Source organism: Patiria miniata, unplaced genomic scaffold (assembly GCF_015706575.1).
Source record: "Patiria miniata isolate m_02_andy unplaced genomic scaffold, ASM1570657v1 HiC_scaffold_7, whole genome shotgun sequence".
Classification (NCBI taxonomy): domain Eukaryota; kingdom Metazoa; phylum Echinodermata; class Asteroidea; order Valvatida; family Asterinidae; genus Patiria; species Patiria miniata.
The window spans coordinates 39,415,985-39,437,616 of NW_024037074.1; the positions used below are offsets into that span (position 1 = coordinate 39,415,985).

At 41.3% G+C, this 21,632-nt stretch overlaps 1 protein-coding gene across 1 annotated transcript in view; it reads right to left on the minus strand.

The window, feature by feature from the left end:
• Positions 1–21,274, minus strand: part of LOC119745762 (cytoplasmic dynein 1 heavy chain 1-like) — a 118,599-nt gene extending 97,325 nt beyond the window's left edge. The window contains exons 1-17 of the mRNA XM_038222353.1: positions 20,849–21,274; positions 18,809–18,917; positions 16,823–16,996; positions 15,290–15,545; positions 13,966–14,152; positions 13,053–13,273; positions 11,642–11,862; positions 10,488–10,644; positions 9,267–9,358; positions 8,030–8,246; positions 7,542–7,628; positions 6,454–6,609; positions 5,539–5,673; positions 4,461–4,667; positions 3,404–3,487; positions 1,783–1,962; positions 807–950 (exon numbers count right to left, since the gene is read on the minus strand). Of these exons, the coding sequence (XP_038078281.1) occupies positions 807–950; positions 1,783–1,962; positions 3,404–3,487; positions 4,461–4,667; positions 5,539–5,673; positions 6,454–6,609; positions 7,542–7,628; positions 8,030–8,246; positions 9,267–9,358; positions 10,488–10,644; positions 11,642–11,862; positions 13,053–13,273; positions 13,966–14,152; positions 15,290–15,545; positions 16,823–16,996; positions 18,809–18,917; positions 20,849–21,077 (2,856 nt within the window). The 5' untranslated portion in view covers positions 21,078–21,274. The remainder of the gene's footprint in view (positions 1–806; positions 951–1,782; positions 1,963–3,403; positions 3,488–4,460; positions 4,668–5,538; positions 5,674–6,453; positions 6,610–7,541; positions 7,629–8,029; positions 8,247–9,266; positions 9,359–10,487; positions 10,645–11,641; positions 11,863–13,052; positions 13,274–13,965; positions 14,153–15,289; positions 15,546–16,822; positions 16,997–18,808; positions 18,918–20,848) is intronic.
• Between the last annotated feature and the right edge of the window lie 358 nt (positions 21,275–21,632).

Consider the following 21,632-nt stretch of genomic DNA (forward strand, 5'->3'; position numbering starts at 1 on the left):
ACCCCCTGAAAAATATCCATCCATTTCTGAAAATTACAGCAAAAGCAAATGTTGTATATTCCCTTTAGATTTTTATTGACCAAAGAAATTGAATGGAGCGGGGTTTGAACCTCTGACATACGGATTGCCGTTCCAGTGCTCTACCAACTGAGCTATCCAGCCCTATGTCACTGTCTTTGTTCACTTTTTCAGTGAGATTTTACCAGAACAATAGTAAAATGTTAATGCATTGTTATGAAATATACTAAAATTTACCATGACTTTTGCTTTAAAAAAATGGATAAAATTATGGGCACATATAAGGGAAAGAGTTCCATACTGGGCCACCACTCATATTCCCTAATAAGACCTGAAAAGTACCCAAAGTTGTACATCTGATGAAGAAACAGTATTTAAGGAGTGCAAAAATTCTTAAAATACTTGAACTTTTTCTGTCATGCCCATAGACTTAGTGCAGGAAGTCCGAGTGGTGGCCCAGTATGGAATTCTTTCCCATATAAATAATAATAGACATGCCAGTTGCAGTAATCATTCACGTGTGTGTGATGTGTGTCAATGTGCAGTTTGACCTCCACACTATACACTCGCACTGCCCTAACTGGACTTTTGGTCTTTGCTAAATTTGACACGTCAGTTTAACTGGGCAGTGTTAATCCAGTAAAAGTAACCAATTCACTTGGGCAAAGTAACCAAAAGGGCTGTTTGCACTGGACTTAATATGGGAAAAAGTAACCATCATCTCGGTGATTTTTACCCTAAAAAGTCCAATGTGAACACGGTTTTGGCAAAAATCTGGCACTGCTTACTGTGATCTTGGGCTCGCCTCCTGGCTTGTGCTTGTTGGAGACATCGGTGTCCATACTGTCCTCCATTCCCATGTCCTTACCCAGGAGGCACTGGGTCCAAGCTCGCAGACCGGCCTGTAGACGTCGAGCCAGTCTCTTCTCAACCTACAAATGAAAGAGTTGCCATTCAGTAAAATATTGTTCAGGAAACTCTTTGTTGGAAAAAAACCCAAGAAAAACTGATCCAATATCAGTTTAAAGGTCACTTAACTATCCATGATTTCAGAGTGAAGCAAATGCCACAACAAAACTACAGTTCAAATATGCTTGGCTTTTTTTACACTCTCTCTTATCAGTTTAGTTGCAGATAAACTGAATGAATTTTTGAAATGATCCTGTAATGTTGGTACTGTTCTGGCAAGTTTGTGTTTAATTATACATCAAACCGTCATGAGGGGACACTATTGACACCATTTTAGGGGTACAAACAGACATAAATTCAAGTTTTTTGACATAAGTAAACACATACGAAAAATTCAAAATTACATATCTCCAATATTTTATTTTAAGATTGAAGCAAAATTGCTACATTGGTTCAAAAAGTATAACACTTCTACCGTTTGCTCCAAGAAAATAGGCTTCTCATCGCACTACTTCCCTTAAAATATTAAGGCCAATTACATTAACCCAGACAATAGAAAAATCAATCCTGTTCCCCTGACATGCCTTTATACACAGGCCAGTCACCAACAGTCAGATCACATTTCTATTAAGGACAGTGACTAGTCGAATTCCATCAACAGACAAAAAAGCAGATAAATGGTGGGTACAGCTGGCTTATCAATCACCTACAGTCAAAGCAAAGTTGTGAATAGTTACATAAACATTCACAGCCAGTCAATCCTGCAGGGAGCTCTCAACTGTTGAAAACAGTCACTTGATTGATTCTGGCTTTGTTAAATTTGAGAGTCAGAGAGGGTGGGTTAAGTATACATACCTCCATGTCTAGTTTGGCCACCCACTGCGGCAGGTTGGAGTAGGAGTGCAGGTTCAGATCGTCCACTTCCTTCTGAATGTGGCTCAGGATCTCGGCGAAGACATTGGTGTTGTAGTCACAGTGGTCCAAGGATCGCACCTCATTGTCAATCTTCTCTTCAACGAGCAGCAAATCATCAACCTGAACAAATATCAGATGATAATAGAATTCAGCATCTAATGTAGACACAAGCGGTTGATTTTGGAAATAGGGAGTTTACGAAACCGTGAATTCGATGTCAGCTTCGGCTTTGTCTCTGGCTCCAAAATCATTTAGAAGCCTTTCATGTCCAATCCAAATTTAAAATATGCTACATTTTTTGACTCATTATTATAGGATTTGATGTCCCTGAAGCAGAAAACAGACATAAATTGAGCCAGAATCCCATTAAGTCAGGAGCCTTAAGAATCTCCGGAAGATGAATTTGTAGATGAAGATGACGTTTAAAAAAGAAAATCCAATGTTTCTTTGAATCAGCAAATGCTGAACATAGAAAAATAGCCATTCCTGGTGAGTTCAGCTTGCTAAGCCGTGACCGAATTACTTGACTACAACTGGAAATAACACACAGGTCTATGGGAAGTGGCTGCAGCCACTTCCATAGGTGTGTGTGCAATTTCAATTACTTGGCTACGGCTAGAAATAACACACAGGTCCATGGGAAGTGGCTGCAGCCGCTACCATAGGCGCGTGTGTAATTTCAGTTACTTGGCTACGGCTGGGAATAACACACAGGTCTATGGGAAGTGGCTGCAGCCGCTTCCATTGGCGCATGTGTAATTTCAATTACTTGGCTACAACTGGAAATAACACACAGGTCTATGGGGAGTGGCTGCAGCCGCTACCATAGGCGCATGTGTAATTTCAATTACTTGGCTACGGCTGGGAATAACACACAGGTCTATGGGAAGTGGCTGCAGCCGCTACCATAGGCGTGTGTGTAATTTCTATTACTTGGCTATGGCTGGAAATAACACACAGGTCTATGGGGAGTGGCTGCAGCCGCTACCATAGGCGCGTGTGCAATTTCAATTACTTGGCTACGGCTAGAAATAACACACAGGTCTAAGGGAAGTGGCTGCAGCCGCTTCCATTGGCGCATGTGTAATTTCCAGCCGTAGCCGAGTAATTCGGGCAGGGCATTACAAGAAACATGGCTCGTCAGGCTGGTGCCTGTCTCTGGTTTCCTAGACATTTCTATTCTGCCTGGATGGGATACCAGTCCATCACAGGTTACTTCCCAGCTAATGTCGGTATCCTCCTATAATTGTTGGTGAAACGAGGCAAGTGAGCGAAGAGGATTGCTCAAGAACCCACAGCAAGTGGCCAACAACTGGACTTGAATTACCTGAACCATTAATCGCTTCCTCATAACTCAAACTTAGACTAAGTATTTTTTTGTGGGGTATAAGTATTTCTTAAAAGCTACCTAAAAAAAAGAGGAAATTTAACGACAATGAAGGGAAATAGATTAAAAATGGCTTCAAATAGAACCAGAATCTCTTGCCCAACAAAGGTAGAATTAAAAAATTTCAGATACATAATTTTTTTTCTTAGAGAATAAAATTGTTGGAATGTATACCTTTTCTTGGAAGTTGAAGACTGCTTCAGCCAACTTCTGTACATAAGGATCCAGCTTGTAGGATTCCCACACGAGAGCCACACCCTGCCAAGAGAGAGTCAACATTTGTGGTTAGTATAACTTAAAACTTCCAGGCAGGTTTCTTGAATGTACTCCATCCATAACTGTTTCTTCAGGGGACAGAGATCCAGATCTATTATATGTCAAATCCTGAGGCCTACTTGGTTCTTGTGATGTATTCTTCATTTGAGATGTTTCACAAGTCATCAGTTAGTGCAGTCTTGTGACGTCATACAGAACTCGCTATCCACTACACAGCACGGATATATCGCGCACTACGCGTCAGTGTGACACGCATACTAAATTGTCCATTTTCACCCTATTTTCTGATGTTATTCAATCAGGTATGATTCCATTGAAAGAGAATTAATGCTGAACATATATGTGCCGTGTCTCTGTATTTCAAAGCAGGATTAGCCTCAGATCTGAGGCTTTCAGCAACAGGTAACCTAAATGGTAACGGACACCTAAACATATGTGTACACGTATCCATTCAGATGCCAAACATCTCTTTTTGAGTCAGTCACGAAGCCCAAAGCCACAGTTCATACCAGAATTAATACTAATAACCAGTGTAACATTGAACACAAACACAAATTTGAGTCATCAGGTTAGAAGATCACCGCAATACTATTAAGTGCAAAGGGCGTGTACATGTATGTGTGTGTGTTCATGAGTTGATCATGTGCTTTGGCGCGATTGCCTGCATGGGCGACAGGCAGCGAAGCCTCAAACACAGTTGGATAATTTCTCCACAATTGTTCAGTAATGTCAAATTTGCTTAGCATTAACATTTGCTTAAAGTATGAACTACCCCTTATGCTAGACAACAGTCTTATATCATCCAAATCATCTGCACTTTAGAAGCTTTCACCGATTACTCAACTTAGAGGTCATTCTTGATACATCATGACAATTTCACTACCAAGAGATGTTACCAAAGCACTCAACAGAAAATGACATTTGAGGACAGCAGCAAGTTTCTTGAGATGCTTACCTCCGCAATGAGTCCTTGGACCTCCTTCTTCAAGCCGGCCACCAGGAGGGTGATGGTCTGTCTCTCCTCCACCTTCTCGCAGGTTCTCTCGTAGGTCCGGACGCTCTCAATCAAGGAGATGGCGAACGGGTAGAGCTGGTTGGCCTGGTGAGCCTTGTTGACGATGGCCAGGGGTACGCGGAAACCAAGCCACTTCAAGTTACGCACCTGAGATCAGATTGGAATAAAACAGTCATGACGCATTCTCATCTAGCTTACACCACAAAAACCACTCATAATTGCTACGTACATTAAAACCCTCCCATTCTTTGATCAGTCACAGACAGTCAGACATTTCTTCCACTTCCCCTGCCATGCGTTTGTATACAGACTAGTAAAAAACAATCAGATCACATTTGTGTAAACACTGTGACTAGTCAAATTCCATCAACAGACAATTTCAGAGGTAACTGGTAGGTACAGCTGGCATATCAATCACCTCCAGTCAAAGCATGGCTATATCAAATTAACAAGGGAATTCTTAACTGTTAAAAACAGTCACTTGATTGCTTTTCGACTGCCTCGATGGCGTAGCTGAATTTGTGATATTTCCATATCGCAAAGTGTACATTCAGGGAATTATACAGAAGGTCAATATACGAAAGATGTTTGGTAAAAAACAAGAATAATAACTATGTAAGACACAAATGAAAGAGGGGCAACTATGGAGGCATATTCAAAAGACAACGTCTTAAACAGAAAAGCCTTTTTAAAACTCAAGAACTTACCGCAGATCGTACAGGAAAGACAGGAAACGGAACAGGACAGCCCAGAATAAACAGACCAACATATACTTGTTCCATAGTTGTTGGGACCTGACGAGGGAGTAATCGTGGGGACCAAAGACTTTGTGGGGACCGTAGAAAGTCCCCACAACTCCGTCCTTATAAAAAAGTTCCCCACAATGTGGTCACCGCTAATGCATGGAAACTAGCAGATTTTTTTTATTGTTTCACCCCACACTGTTACTGCGCACAGTCTAACCGGGCCCAAAGGGTTATTAAAGTTGAAGGAACTGATTGGGTTGTATTTGTCTAACCTCTTTGGAGAGAGTGATGATGTCTGGCAGGAAGTTGACTTTCAGCTTGAGCAGGTTCCCCTTGCCTCCTTGTCTGGTTCTCTGGCTCTCGATGGTGAAGATGCGACCCGAGACACCCAGCTGACGCATCTGAACCTGTTGAAGTTGGTCAGATTGAACTGAGTGTGAACAATTATAATTTTCACTATTTTTTCCTGTGCATTAGAACTCATCACTAGCCCTTTATTTGATATATCATCCAACTTGACATCCTGACAAATATATCGGTGGAAACTTTGGAAAGTTTCTGTTGATTTTAATCAAAAATTTGGGCGATTCACTATGCAGTGCCCCACCAAAACTTTGCCACGGAGAGTCCATTTTTCAAGTTTATGGTCGACAAAACACAGCCCGTTTGAATGAATGTCAGTAGACAACTTAAGCTAATTTGTCACCGATTGGGGCACAGCATTCTGCCGCCTTACAAAAAAAAACCATATTGATATAAGGAAAAGAAAGGGCAACCATATACAAAAATCATATGCTTACGAAACTAATGACCAGAAAAAGTAACAATTTCAAATGTCCCGAACTGCAAATTTGTCGACCATCTCCCACAATGCACTGGGAAAAATGAACTCTCCGTGGCAAACTCTTGGTGGCGCACTGCATTGTGAATCCCCCGAATTATGGGCTAGTAACTCAAACGTAGCTCTGGGGAATTTGGAATATTTTACTGGGTTGTGTCACATAATGTAACTAAAATGGCAAAGAATTTCAAGCTCTCTGCTTCCATGGTGAGAGTTGTCCCAGCATCGCAGTCAGAGATAAGGGACTGCCGTTCGTCGAGATATTTTGAGTGTCCTACTACAAGCCGTAGCAAAAAGTAAATATAATGCAGCCTGATTTCACCCTTGTGGTTGTACGTTTGCTAACCTTGCGGGACCAATCATCAAAGAGTTCCTGGGTGTTGAGCTTGGCCCTGAAGCTGTCTCCATCTGCCTTGAGTTTCTGGCCCTCCACGTGGTTCTCCCAGCCTTTGCCCAGGACGTCCTCCACGCGGTGCATGTATGCGCTCAGCTGACGATCAATCTATGAACACAGAATGAAACAATTAATGTTAAAGCCAGTTGGGTATTCCAAATGCACTTGCTTACATCACAATTTGACAATTTCTACATTGGAAGAAATGACAACAGATAAACTGACCTAAGTTTACAGGGGCAATGTTTACTAACTCTATAATCTACAATTTTTTCACCGAATCTGAGAGAAGATGAAAACATATGTCGCACAGTTGCAACATTCGTTGAAACACAAAACTTGGAGCTGTCCTTGTTTTTGGAATGCAGTCTTTACTTTGTAACATGAACTTGTTTTTAATGATTTTGCATGTATAAGGTGGATATTTCATCCACAAAAAGACTTTTGTGCACATGTAAAGTTGTATTCAATTTGCAATTCAAAACTGTCTAAAGCTTTAAAAGTTTAAGACTAAAAACCCTTTCCATGCACAACATTGATAGTTTATATTTTATCAAGGGCGTTCCTTTTCTGGGCAGAGAAAAATACAATGTAAAAAGAGGCAATGATAACATCTGTTTATTAAAACTTTCATATTGTGGATGCTTATATTTCATGAAACCAATATAACCAACGTAAGCAAGCATTTTTACGTGAGAACATGATGAATTTATTCAAACTTCATTTCATTCCTGGAACCAAACTACTCTCTTTAGATTATATGGTATATTTGCCTTAATACAAAGCTCAAAGGCCTCAAATTGTCGCGTCAGTGCAACAAGGTCGTAACTCGATTCTGCAACAAAGTCATATCTCGCGCGAATACACTCCATGCAACAAGGTCGTATCTCGACGTCCATTGACTTTGCGTGTACATCCGGGTTATTTTAAGCGAGATACGACCTTTTGACGTTCTAAAACTCGCGTTTTGTGTTTATGTCATTTTAGGAGATACGACCTTGATGCACTGACGCGACGAAATGACATTGATCTCGACTTACCTGTCTGGCCCAGATGATGGATCCTGAGACTGGGGGTAGGTCTCTCACTTTGCTCATTCTGCAGGCCTTGCTCTGGGGATACTGGACCTAAAGAGACAGGAATGAATAATCACAACATTTCAAACGGTAGAATTTTCCATCAAAATGATCATTTAAGAACGTTGTTAAACGGTGATTGGGCACGGCACCCAATTCTATATCAGATTCAACCAGCCGGCTGACCCCAGCAAGTTTGGTGGTGGAGTGCAAAGACGTCTGTACTGGTAAGCAGGAGGTTGTGGGTTCGAATCCCATCCAAGCAAGCTTCTGAATTTCTTCTTGAAACTCCTCGGACAACACTGAGTACTCAGTGCTCATGAAATTACACTGGCAAAACCCAATAATGAATTGAAAATGAAAATTAAGAAGTTTCAAATTTTCTGTGAATAGATTATTGATCTATCGAAATTTTTTAACAAAATGTGAATGGTTTGTAAAATTTCCAATACCTTGAATTTGTCGTGCAGTGATTCGATGTCGTCCTTGACGCGTTGGATCAACTGTGTCTGGTACTCACGGATGGCGCCGCGGATGTGAGGCCGCACAAAGAGGGCGTTGAAACGTGAGAAGATGCGGAACATCTCGTTGGCGTTCTTGGCCGTGCCCAGCTGGTCGCGCAGGCGGGCTGTGATGCGGGTTTCCACGCGGTCGATGCGTTCGTCATATCTAAATTTAAATAAGTTTTAAGGGCATGAAAGTCACTGCACTCACTATCACAATCTTTCCATCACCATCACATATTTCTTTTTCCTTGTAGTTTTCTGGACTGGTACCTTTGAGTGCTTTCAGAATACAGAAATTTTACAATTGTTATATTTTTGTCATTGTTGAATGCTATAAGAAATTCCTCGGACACAGATTTATATCAATTTCCCATGTGCAATGAGAGGGCCTACAATTGTAAAATATCCAGTACATAATTGGAAAACTGCCTATGGCATTGGAAATACAAGTATTTGCCTGGTTACCAAATTTAAGTCATCCAAGGCATTCGCATGTCACTGGTCATTTCCTGTTAATTGTAATGCTTGTCACTTCACTTGCAACTGACTTGTGATTGACCTGTATTGGACTTGCAAGTGACTTGTCATTGACTTGTGATGGACTTGTGATTGACTTGCAACTTACTTGTGATAACTTGTGATAGACGTGATGAATTTGTGATGGACTTGCAATTGACTTCTGATGAACCTATGATTGACTTGTGATAGACTAGCGATGGACTTGTGATGGGTTTGTGATTGATTGTGATGGACTTGTGGTTATCTTGTGATTGACTAGTGATGGACTTGTGAAGGACTTGTGATGGATTTGTGATGGACTTATGGTTATCTTGTGATAGACAAGTGATTGACTTGTGATTGACTAGTGATGGACTTGTGGTTATTTTGTGATTGACTTGTCATTGTGATGGACTTGTGGTTGATTGTGATGGACTTGTGGTTATCTTGCGATTGACATGTGATTGACTAGTGATGGACTTGTAATGGATTTGTACTTGTGATAGACTTGTGATAGACTTGTGATAGACTTGTGATTGACTTGAGATTGACTTTTGATTGACTAGTGATAATCTTGTGATGGATTTGTGATGGACTTGTGGCTACCTTGTGGTTATCTTGTGATAAACTTGTAGTGGACTTGTGATGGACTTGCAACGGGTATCCCTACATCTCTGCTTCTTACCTCTTCATGGCTGCCTCCCAAGCTTCGTTTCCCTCCTTACTGACATCCAGACTCTCCACTTCCTTCACGTTCTCATAGGCCAGGTTCACCTCCTACGAAAAATCAGTTAAAACAAAAATTACATTCATTACTTTCTGTCTGAGGTTGTTCATCAGTTCTTATAATAGCATGAAATATGGTTAACCAGAGTTTGATTATTTTCACTTAAACCAACACAAGTATTTCACAATATTTGGAGTAGCTTAGCCGACCATTTGCAACCAGCCTACCAAATACAGATGCATCTTTGGTTGCAATAGCTGCACGCATCATAATGCATAGGTGGGAGCCAGGACTAAGGAGATTCATGATGAAATTTGGATCATTTGATAAGAGAATTGGTCACAAGTTGCTATTAGCGCACAGACGTTTGTACATTCAACATCGAAAATCAACCACTTAATCAGACTCAGAATCATGACTCCAATTTCAAAAAAATTAATAAAAAGAAACAGCAAACAAATCAGCTCCCTGAAGAAGCCAAACAAGTCTGCACTGATTCAATTCAAGATATCATAAGACAATTTATGCAGTAACTGATTCCAATTTAGGAGAAGGAATACACCTCTTCAAGACTTCAAAAGGCAATAAGCAGTTTCAAGGTAATATGTGCCATCTTGTTCGCGGGGCAAAAAGAACACGCATTGCTAGACACGGGCGCAATTTGGAATGACCGCATTATGACTTCGAAGCGCCAAAGTTTTCCACTGACAATGCGTACACAGCAACGCGTGTAAAATTGCCCCGCCGGCAAGATGGCGCATATTACCGTGAAACACCTTATTCACTACAATTTTTGTTTTTGCCAATAATGGATTTTGTTTTTACAATGCTAGCCTAGGAGAGATGTGGAGTCAGTTCTTGACATAAATGTGACTTTTGCACCGAATCGGACTTGACTCCAGAGTTGAAATCGAGTCGCGTCTCAAATGACCACAAGTCGCAACGAGCCATCTAGTCTCAAGTCAAGTCACAAGCTCTTCAAATGAACTGTGACCACAAATATTCCTTTGTCAGTGTTCATCCCCCGCTCCTAGGAATGGACTTGGGAATCAAATTGTTATTTGACTTGTGATTGAATTGTGACCGGCTCAATTCCGACAGTTTAAATATGCCGGTGTTGCCCAAGCCAACTACGAGATCAATTGTGACAATTCAAAACGTCTGAAAACCAAGACTGACTTCGATAGCGTTGGCGTCAGCAGCGTCCATCATCAGCTCGTTGAGACTTCCTGGTGGCTCGTCTGGTGTGGTACCCGGACTCCCTGATACCTGGGTCACAGCCGGCCGGAGGACTCTGACTATCACTGCGCGCAGCTGCTCGTGCTGCCGACGAAATCTTGCGAAGGAAAAAAAAATCACCAGTTGAGAAAAATTAAGCATTCGGAAACGCTTCAGAGGCTTTTAAAACTAAGTCACTCTATCATGCTTTCAGATTTTACATATCCACCTACACTACATTGTCAGGACGAGATAGAGTCTCTGTTTTGAAATTGAAGATTCACTTTTTTTCAAATATTGTTGATGTACCCTAACGTGGCGCGGCCTCTAATGTGGCGCAATTTGATATTTCGCCTGTAGCGCTTAGCTAGAGCAAAAGTTTTAACTGAAATTTCACAGAAAGTGAAATTTCATCAATCGCGAGTTACAAAGTTAGAAGAAACCTTTATTTCGGCGTGGTTTTAGTTCAAAGTGCACTGAACCCTTTGAAAATGCACCCCGCCCCCCAAAAAATAAGAAAATAATTATCTGACAAACTTCTAGTTGGGTATTTAAGTAGAGATAATAATGGTTTATCAGAATTTATCGACTTTACAGAAATTCTAAAATGATAATTTGGAATTTTCCGAGATTTATTCCAGTACGCCACGTTAGGGAACACTCAGACAATTTTGTGTCCAATTACCGGTGGCACCGTTTTCGAATTTCTGATTAAATTTCATGACACCCAAATTGTTTACAAAGGTTCAACAGCAGGCATTAATAAGGTAAAAGTACCAGTATTTAACTGAATGAATTTGAAGTTTGTCAACAAAGAAGTTTGGCAACACTGCATGAGGAAAGACGGGGTTAACATCAAAGTGCACCACTTAGGGAATACCACTATACTGTGATTCTGTACACAAACATCTCATAGTAAGTAAACATGGTGATCTAACTGGTCAATGCAGACTGTTTGATTTACAGATAGAAAGGTTCCCTTCTTCTCAGGTAGCATAAGAATTACTTGGCTGTGGCTGAAGTCACACATATGTATATGGGAAGCGGCTTCACCTGCTTCCATTGACCCATGTGTAATTGCTAGCCGCAGCCATGTAATTCGGACGTGGTCTTACTTGCGCATCTGTTCCAGCCGTCCCTGCAGCTTCTTGTGGGCGGGGTTGACCCTCCAGACCATCTTCAGGCTCTCCTCTCTCTTCTTCTTGACGATGTCTCGCAGCAGGCCTTGCAGTTTCTCGTACTCGTCGTCCCAGGAGCTGAACACCTCGAAGCAGGCGTTCATGACCTTCTCAAACTCATCGTGGCTGATGTGCATCAGGCGTCGGGTGCCAAGAACCTGTGGCAAAATGGAAATTCGACGGTGAATTGAAATTTATTCATAAGATGGAATTTTGCGTCGGGGTGATGTAAATCAAATTAGGTTTTGCCCTTCACCGACGTATAAACAGTGTGTACTCAGCGTGTTACCTCCCGAGTGAAAGTTGGAAAAAATCACTCGGGAGGGACTCAAACCCACAACCTCCTGCTTTCTAGTGCAGATGTCTTACCACTCGACCACCGAGCTAACGGGATCGGTTGGCTGTTTTTTTTTCCAACTTTCACTCGGGAGGTAACACACAGTGTTTATACGTCGGTGAAGGGCAAAACCTAATTTGAATTGAAATTTCAAATATACAACCACTTTGTTCCATGTGTGGCCTTGGTCCAAGATTCGATTTGAATGTTATTCCCTACAGCCAGGTGCCTGACAAATACTGTAAAGCTGCTGCGGCACAAGTGATCGCTTTCAACGAGATGAATCAAATCCGGTCTTTGGAACTCCAGCAGCGCTACCCAGAAAATTCTGAGCATGCCTCAGGCACCTGCATGGGCTTGAATCCAGCACGAGTGGGGTATGCTTGGAATTTCCTGGGTGGCCTCGCTTCACATATTGTGGATATCATCAGCACTGCATCAATAATCAGTTATTGTAGGAGTATGTTGAAGGATTGAGGCAGTGGTCACCCCTCCCCTGACAAAATCCAAGAATTAAGTGATGACTTTAGAGGATTGAGGCAGTATCCAATTTTTACAGGGAGACACTTAGAGGATTTTGAAGGATGAAAGATTCTGCATAGCAGAAAGGCAAAGGGGTTAGGGTTAACCCTCCTATGCAAACATACATTCTGTGCAAAGTTGTCCTTTCAGTCAACATCAGTCAAGTGACTGTTTGTTAAAAGTTAAGAGCTCACATCCTACAAACAGCAGGATTGACTGGCTGTGACTGTTTATGTAACTTGATACAGCTATGCTTTGACTGTAGGTGATTGATAGGCCAGCTGTGCCTACCACTTGCCTGTTTTTTATCTGTTGACTGAATTTGACTAGTCACAGTGCTTGCTTGCAATATATTCTGACTGTTGGTGACTAGCCTGTGTAAAAGGCATGGCAGGGGAAGAGGATTGATATGTTTTGACTGTCTGTGACTGTTCAGAAAGCAGGAGGGTTAATAAGGGTGGGATGTAAAGGAATATCCAGCAGGTTTACCTTGAGCAATTGGCTGCTGAGATCTCTGGAGATGGCCTCGACCAATCGCAGCGCTCGTTGGATTGGGTACTTGGTGTTGCGGATCTTGCGCAGATGGTTAAAGATGCTGACCAAGGCATCGCGGATGCGATCCAGCTCCGTGGCCGAGAGGAGGTCGTTGAGCGGGAAGTCCTTCATCAGGGGGCTGTAGTCGGCCACAGTGGCTAAGGCATGCTTCAGTCCTACAAAACAAAGTTTCATGCATAGAGCCATACATAAATAAAGCAAACTCTCGAGTAGAAAATGAGTACACAATGGACTACGTTGGTTCACGACATGATGGAATCCGTGGAGCACATCACCTCATGTTACCGGGTACATCACTTTGATCGTTCTAAAAGCATTTGTGATGAGATCAAGCTAAATGAGATGTTTGTCGACCCTAGTCAATTGGATTTTTTTACAAATTTGATAGGAGCACGATCTTAGCATTAATGCTGTGCAAAGCGCATGCTAATACCATCTTTAGTTCAAATATTATGGAAGTCAAAACACCAAGAGATGTGATGAAGTGATGTGATGAAGTGGCCCTATTTTGGCCTGAATCTCCAAATGAAAGTTCCCGACAAACGACTCATTTAGCTTGATCGCATCACATTTTGAGTATGTTGGTCCCCGCTGGTTTGTGCAACACAGCTGGAATAGATCCTGGGCACAAGATAGGTGATGTTACCCGGAGCGTGCGCATGTCAATAAGATAAAGTTTAATTCACTTGGTAAACTGATTGTGAACATAACAATGAAACCAATCTCCACAAAATGTACACTCTCTCAATTGAAGGAGGTCAAAACGTTTCTTTCCACATCAGTTTTAATAACAATATTTGAGCAGAATTGCCAAGATTTGCTCGATGAACTCTACTTATTTTCTCACCTGTGTCTGTGTCGAAGCTGACGGTTGCATGAAACCTCTTGCCGTGCTTCAGGATGTCCAGGGTCAGGGCCACCTCGGGACTCTCTCGTTTCTCCTGGATCTTCATCAGGGCTCGCTCCAGGTTCAGCCAGAAGCTGATCTCTTGTAGGGCGGTCCCCGAGCCGGGATCACGGTCCAGTTTGGTCACCTGCAGATAAAAGGAATAACCTTTTAATATTAAAATTGAACGAAGAATTTCACTGCAGCGGGGTTTGAACCTGCGACCTCCGGATTGCCGTGTCTTTGCACTTCTTTCCTGTCCCTGTTACATCTGACATAAATGAGTTTATAATTCTGATGCACTCCTTAATGCAATCATCCTCCAAGAGTGATTAAGTGATGCAAACTACCTACCCAAGAAAAACAACATAATTTTTAATGATGCTTGAATGGCAAATTAAAGTTCAGAGGTAACAGGGACTGGGAAAAATGTCGCACTTTGGCCCCTACATTTATGGACTCGGTGAGCAAACAAGAGAGGTGCTTTTTTATCACTTTCGAGAGCCTAGTAGACGAGACACTACGCGTGTGCGTACTGGTTCGTGCGCGTATAGCGATATGTATGTACGACATATTTCATTCTGAATGTCCACAAAGCCATAGCATCTTTGCATGAGTGCCAGGCGTCGTCAGCAATGCGTTCCAAAAGTCTCTCCCAGTGGTCTCCTCCAACTCTCCCTTTCTTACCGTTGAGGGGGTACTTGTACATGGAGCCCATAGGGTGACCCCACTGATCTGTATATAAAGACTGGATAGCGTACAGAAAGCCGCAGAAGAAAGCCATTTGAAGCCATATTGGGGAGACCGGCTGGTGATCTATAAAGGACAAGTTGCCGTCTTTATCGGTAGTATTAGTCACTTTTGTAACATCGTGGTTCACCTGGTTTACGTTTTGTCCACCGCCACTGACCACGGTTCACAACTTTTCAAATGTCGTGGTTTACTTTTTGAATGCCGCAGTTGACTTTTTGTGGCGTTTGGAAATATAATCACGACGGAAATTTGTCCTGTTTAGAACATCATAATACGTGTACGTGACCAAAATGCGCGTCATCTTTTGATACAGCGGGCGCTGTATATACGCGTAAAACGTTTGTATATCGGCGGCCATCTTTGAGAGATCGGGGGCGAACTAGTCAATATGCAAATTCTACTACATGACTGGTGTATGGCCATCCGCTATCCAGTCTTCATATAGAGATCAGTGGATGACCACCTGGATGTCAACTTCCTTCCGTAATGCAGTGAAATGATAGCCTCTCTCTGCTTATATTGATAGCATTACCTTTTGAATTTCCCGGATCCAGCGGTTGACGCCGTGCTGCAGGTTGTTGAGGAACACGGAATCCTCCACTTTATCCATGAAGTCGTTGACTTTTGGCTTGCGGCCCTCCTTGGCAAAGTTCCTGATCATGGTGGAGACCACCGGGTGGATGGTGAGGGTGATGTCCGGGATGTCTATGTTCTGCTGCAGGTGCAGGAGGCCCATCTCCAGCTCCGCGATCTTCTTCTCGACGGAGGGTGCCATCTTGTCTCCATCCCTAAATTGAAGGCCAACATGGAATGTAACTGACTGCAGGATTATATTTATGGACTGATTAATATGTACTACAATACTCAACAGAGGGACTCGGGAGCCATCTTGTCTCCATCCCTGAAATGGGCAAACATGAATATGTACCTGACTACACTGAAAACCTTATTTATGGATGGCGGCAGGAAAGGAAAATATAAATTAAAAGGAAAGGAAAATATAAATTAAGAGGAAAGGAAAATATAAATTAAGAGGAAAGGAAAATATAAATAATTAATCTGGCCTTAAAAACACCACCTAAAAATTACTATTAAAATCCTCCAAAAAAGTTTACATATACAAATCTGAAATAATATTTCAATTTCTAGACAGAAGCAAAGAAAGAAACCCCAAAAACTAAAGCACCCAATTCCAACACCCCAAAAACGCCCAAACAAACAAACAAAGCCATAGATACAGACTGACTTGTGTTCTTTTATGGCCTATAGTAGTTATTAACCGTTCATACCTACATGTATATAATCATCAGGGGATTTTTTTTGGGGGGGGGGGGGAGGGGTTGAGAGGCAGGGATTTTGACAGCTCAGCCAGCCAACCCCAGCCAGCTCAGTAGACTAGTGCCTGAGGCATCTGCACTAGTAAGCAGGAGAAGTGGGTTCGAGTCCAGCTTGTGCGAGCTTGTTATTTTTTTTCTCAAAAGCTCCTACACCTCCCTGATTAAACAGTGCTTATAATTGCCGTTGGCAAAACCCACATTATACAGATTGAACATTAAAATTTTAGAGCATGAGGCTCTCTTAGCAAACAAGCATCTAGTATTTATAGAAATCTTCATGTGAAGTGGAAAAATGTCCCCTCCCAATGTCAAGTGGAGAAAAAAGGTAAAAAGTTTGATTGAAAGGTTCGAGTAAACAAGGGCGTCAATCACTTCTCAAAAGTGGGGGGGGGGACATACCTTGATCAGAAATCCTGCGAGCGCCGAAAAGTTTGGCATTTCACACGCTCTGTGGTGCTATCTGAGGCAATTTCTGACCTTTTTAACCAATTTTGAGCAAAAGATCATCATTTAAACATCATTTTCGAAATTGGAGTCATTGAATCAGCTACTCTGAGCTACAGAATCAAAATGCAGGTTACAATATTTATTCGGGGATGGAAAAAGTGGGGCGGGGGGACACATGATATCTCCCCACTTTAAAAAGTGGGGGAGGGGACTTGTCCCCCTGTCCATCACAGATTGACGCCCATGTGAGAACCAGTGTGATATGCAATTCCTTTGATTACCTGTCGGCTTTGCCAGATGCTCTGACGTAGGATTTGAAGTAAGGTGCCATGGCATTACTGACGTAGGCATGAAGTGTCTCGAAGGGTGAGCCCTCGCTCAGGTTGATGACTCGGACTTGACTGGGAATGGACTTCTCTGCATCGATGATGGTGCCGCGCTTCAAGAACACAACACTAAGAAAGAGAAATAGTGAACAAATGTGTTACAGGGAAGATACAACATTTGCAAACATCACAAAACGAAATGATCAAATTATCACAAAGTACCTTACTGGATTGTTAGGGATTGACAGTCTAAAGCATCCTGTAAAGTCATGGCTCCTGGTGTGATGACATTTTTAAGAAAAATGGTATTTTTCCAACGCTGGTCGGCCGACCAGCCTTGGAGAAAATTGGCTTTATTCAAAAACTGCTCCTAATTTTTCATAATTAGTTATGCCGCGTTTTTTTTGCAATTGATTACACGCCTGTGAAGGGGTACAAGCCTGCTAGACTGATTCTCTGACCTTACAATTCCCCAAAGTCTATAAATTGCTCCGTTTCATCTGAAGTGGGGTCAGGGAACCAGACTACAAGAACATGATTGGTTTTCTTGGTTTCTCCAGCAAAACAAAACATGAAACAAGTCATTTTAACAATACTTGCTATAACATACTAATCCTCCAAATCCATTTATTTCTGAAAATTGCAGCAAAGGCAAATGTTGTACATTCCCTTTAATAAGTAATTACACATCTTGTTCATTCTTCATGCTGAATCAATTTTGGAGTGACTTTGATGTCACAAAAAACTTTCTTGGCAAAATGTGCTTGGGTTGAAATGTGTACAGGGTTGGCAAATTTGTAGGGCAAATACATGTACTCGGTGAAACATCACTGTTACATAAATTATGATGTTGCAAATTATTCACATTTACATTTGTGTTCACACTGAGTACGAAGCAGCTTGTTTAGGTGCATTATGTGCGAGTTGCTTTCTTTCATGGTACATGCAGTGTGATTGTAAGCTGAAAAGACAACTTCTATTATATTGTGAATTTTGTTGACACCATTTGCTTTGCTTGCTGCATTAGGCCCCCCACCCCAAATATTTTTTACGGGAAAATGAGAAAAAAACACCCCAAACCATCAATTTCTACCTTTTACCCTGGACTACACGCAGACACCTCCATATGATTGTACACACAAAAAATTGGCCAAAAAAAAAAATCCCTACCTCCTTACTCTATTTTGCCATGTAATCGGAAGCAGATCTCTTTTTTGTGTGTGGCCTTTTTACTTTTTTGTACATCGCACAAATGTACAGTTGGCAGTGACATGAAATCAGCTTGTGCTTATAAATGCAATGGTAAGATAAAAACCACTGAGTGGGGCCATACTCTAATCGTTTTATTTCATAATACCCTAGTCTACAAATATCAGCAAGGGGCTATGATTATATGGGCAGATTCTGTGATAAAACTATGCAAAACAGGACTGCGTTTTGACCTCGAGATTCTGACCATTCAGCGGGCGCCTTCTATATCGGGTCTTCAGTAACCCATTGTTGTATTTAATACAAAAACCTGTCAGCCAAATTGACCAATCAACAGCTTAGACAACATTTCTGATGATAATGACGTCACAATTTCTAAAGTTGACTCCGATTGGTTGGCGCGAAGGGTCCCATAAAATTTGCATTAATCACATACAATATCAGACGAGCTCTGTTGGACAATGGGTGATTATCATACTACCAATACCCAACAGATTCATAAACTTAATTCTCACCGATTGAAAACTCGAGAATATGAACAGCCATGATGAAAACAATCCAGCAATTATAAATGTAATTTGGTCAATAACAAATTATCTGTATTCAACTCAATTTCACCCTGAAGTACAACATACACACTCACAACACCACAACATACATAGTGGTTGAATCATCCAGTGGAAATAAGCATTTAGTACACACAACCATGCATCCTGTCATGATCGATCTTACCCTGTCATTTTGGTGTTGGTGAAGTGAACTTCGCTGGAGATATTGAACGTGACTTCACCCTCCGCATCAGTGACATCAGACGCCACACTGGTCTCATCGTCATCTTCTTCTGCATAAGACAATGAGAGTTAAAATGCATACATGAGTAAATAAGCCATGTCCTTCAAACTTGGGATTCATGTCTGTCTTTTACCACCCTAATGGCAATTCGGGCGATTCACATTGCAGTGCACCACCAAAAGTTTGCCATGGAGAGTCCATTTTTCAAGTTAACGGTTGACAAAACATGGCCCATTTGAATGAGTGTCACTGTCAGTAGACAACTTGAAATAATTTGGTATAGATTTGGGCATAGCGTTCTGCCACCTTACAAAAAAAAACATCATATTGATAATTAAGCAAAAGGCAAACATATACTTGAATCATACTTTTACGAAACTACTGACCGGAAAAACTAACAATTTCAAATGTCCGCGATGCGAATTTGTCGACCATCTCCCACCATGCACTGGGAAAATGAACTCTCCGTAGCAAACTCTTGGTGGCACACTGCATTGTGAAACGCCCAAATTGTGTAGATAAGGGCACCTCTTTAATTTTGATAAATTAGAGTCAGCAGAGTGAAAAGTGTTTTTTATCATTCCAAAAAGACTTCTGCAACCCAACGCAAACTTCTCTTAAATCTAATGACACTAAATATTTGTTATTTTGAACAGTGTCTTTTGATAGAAAATGTAATTACGGGCAGACTAGTTCCTGATTGTGGGGCAGGAACCACACTCATTGTTGGGCCGCAAGTAATTCGAAATAAGTAAAGTACATAATTCAATAACGTTTGTATTGCTAGAAATATAGCAATTAGAAAAGGAATCATTTTTCGGGACGAATCTCCAACACAGCAGGGGAAATGCATCTTTAATATAACCACAAAATGACAAATTAAACATGTAAAATCGTATGTCTAAAAAATAATACTCATTGCGTTCCCCACGCCCTTCAACAAATTAGATTTTTTTAATAATCAAGTCCGAGAACCATTCGGTTGAATGATAGTCTGGCTCCAACAGTTTAAAGATCGTGATTTTAGGTCAGGGAACCAAATGGTTCCGTAACGATAGCAGTTGAAAATAGCATTACGGCTGCTGTAACGATAGCCACTGCATTTAGAAAAGTGATCGTGTATCTACGGGCACGGTTCCTATTTATAAGGGAACAAAATCCACTTTTAAATTATTTAACCTACCAAACTAGTTGGCGACATTAAGACCATACAGGTATGTCATAGATAAAGGGCAGGGTTTTGAATTTTTGATGAAATTTCGGGGTAAAATGACGATGACAACGACAGAACGCAACACGAAAATAAAGATGGCGATCACCGCGCGATGTACCGTGAGCACGCAAGTTGCGCTGCACGGCACCAACCGGCCCGTAAACCGCGTAAGAAATCGTAATTTCAACCCCAAGAAACTGTTCAAAAATTACCAAAAAGGTGTCATTACATTGAGAGAAGTCTGCTTTAGGTTGACAATGTCATTTTTTAGTAATAAAAAAACAATCTTGATTCTAATTTGATTGAAACAAAACAGGGGCCCTACACTACATAATCACCTAATGCTTTAGAAAAAGGAATCTATTCTACATTTCAGAATGATACTATTTACATGATCAGATGATTGAAACTGAAAGTCGAAAACAGCACAGGGGACCGGAACACAACTTTTTTTTCCCACGTAACCTTTGTTCCCATCAATCATGTCAATAACATAAAGTTAATCAATATGCATTTAGTGAAAATCGATGCAAATAGAAATTTATGCAAATTCAACACAACAGCCAGACAGACATCTGGCGCAAAACAAATCCCTGTCTGAAAAAAATGTTAGATGACGTTTCACCATTGTTCAATGTGTCTAGGCCTATGTAAAAAGCACAACAATGGCATATCAAAATGATAAAACCAAATTGAAGGCAGGAAAAATTGAATCATTAGAACCTTACAAATTGTCCTCAATATGTCAGTTATATTGGAGCGCTTACCTTCCTTATTCACGTTCCGCTCGACAAGAACACTCGGTGTCTGGGTGTCTGACAGGAATTTTTTCATGCACTCGACATTAGATTTGTCGGCAAGGGCGTTGTCCAAAGCCGTCGAGGCCTCGCCATCTTCCAACAGCAACGGCACGATCTTTCGCAAATATTTCACCAGAGCCGGCACCTCGGCCACTGCTTGGGTGCTCTGGCTCTCTGTATCACTGTTATCTGCCATCTTTTTGACGGGAAAATGACAACTTTGTCCCTGAAAAAAAAATCAAGTCATTTTTAGAGCTCGGTTCTTTTCCTCTCCGATCCGTTCCACGTCAAATCACGAATTAATATTTATTAGGATGAGAAAATTATCACATGTGATTGTAACGTATGCGTAAAAGCTATGCGGCTTTACTAGACGTGTTACAAGACGTGAAATATAATTTTTGCGATGTTGCAGTGGTCTGTCCGTTGCACATAGCGCCCTCACTGAGCACAAGTTCGGTCCGTGTGCATACCGTCCAATCACTTACCGTTTGAAAATCGTCACAAGAAAAATTAAAAAACGAACCCATACCGTTTACCCTATTATAATCTTGTTACAGAAACAGAAAACGGAAATCGTTTACCAGTTACTGTTTATGCGTCTGAAAAACGAAAACAGAAAAACAAACCGTGTTTCACCGTTTAGCGTTTTTGAACCTGTAAACAGAAAAAAGAAAAAGCAAACCCTTTTCCCATTTTTGTTTTTGAATTTTGAACTGAAAAATGAAAAAGCAAATCCTTTACTAATTTT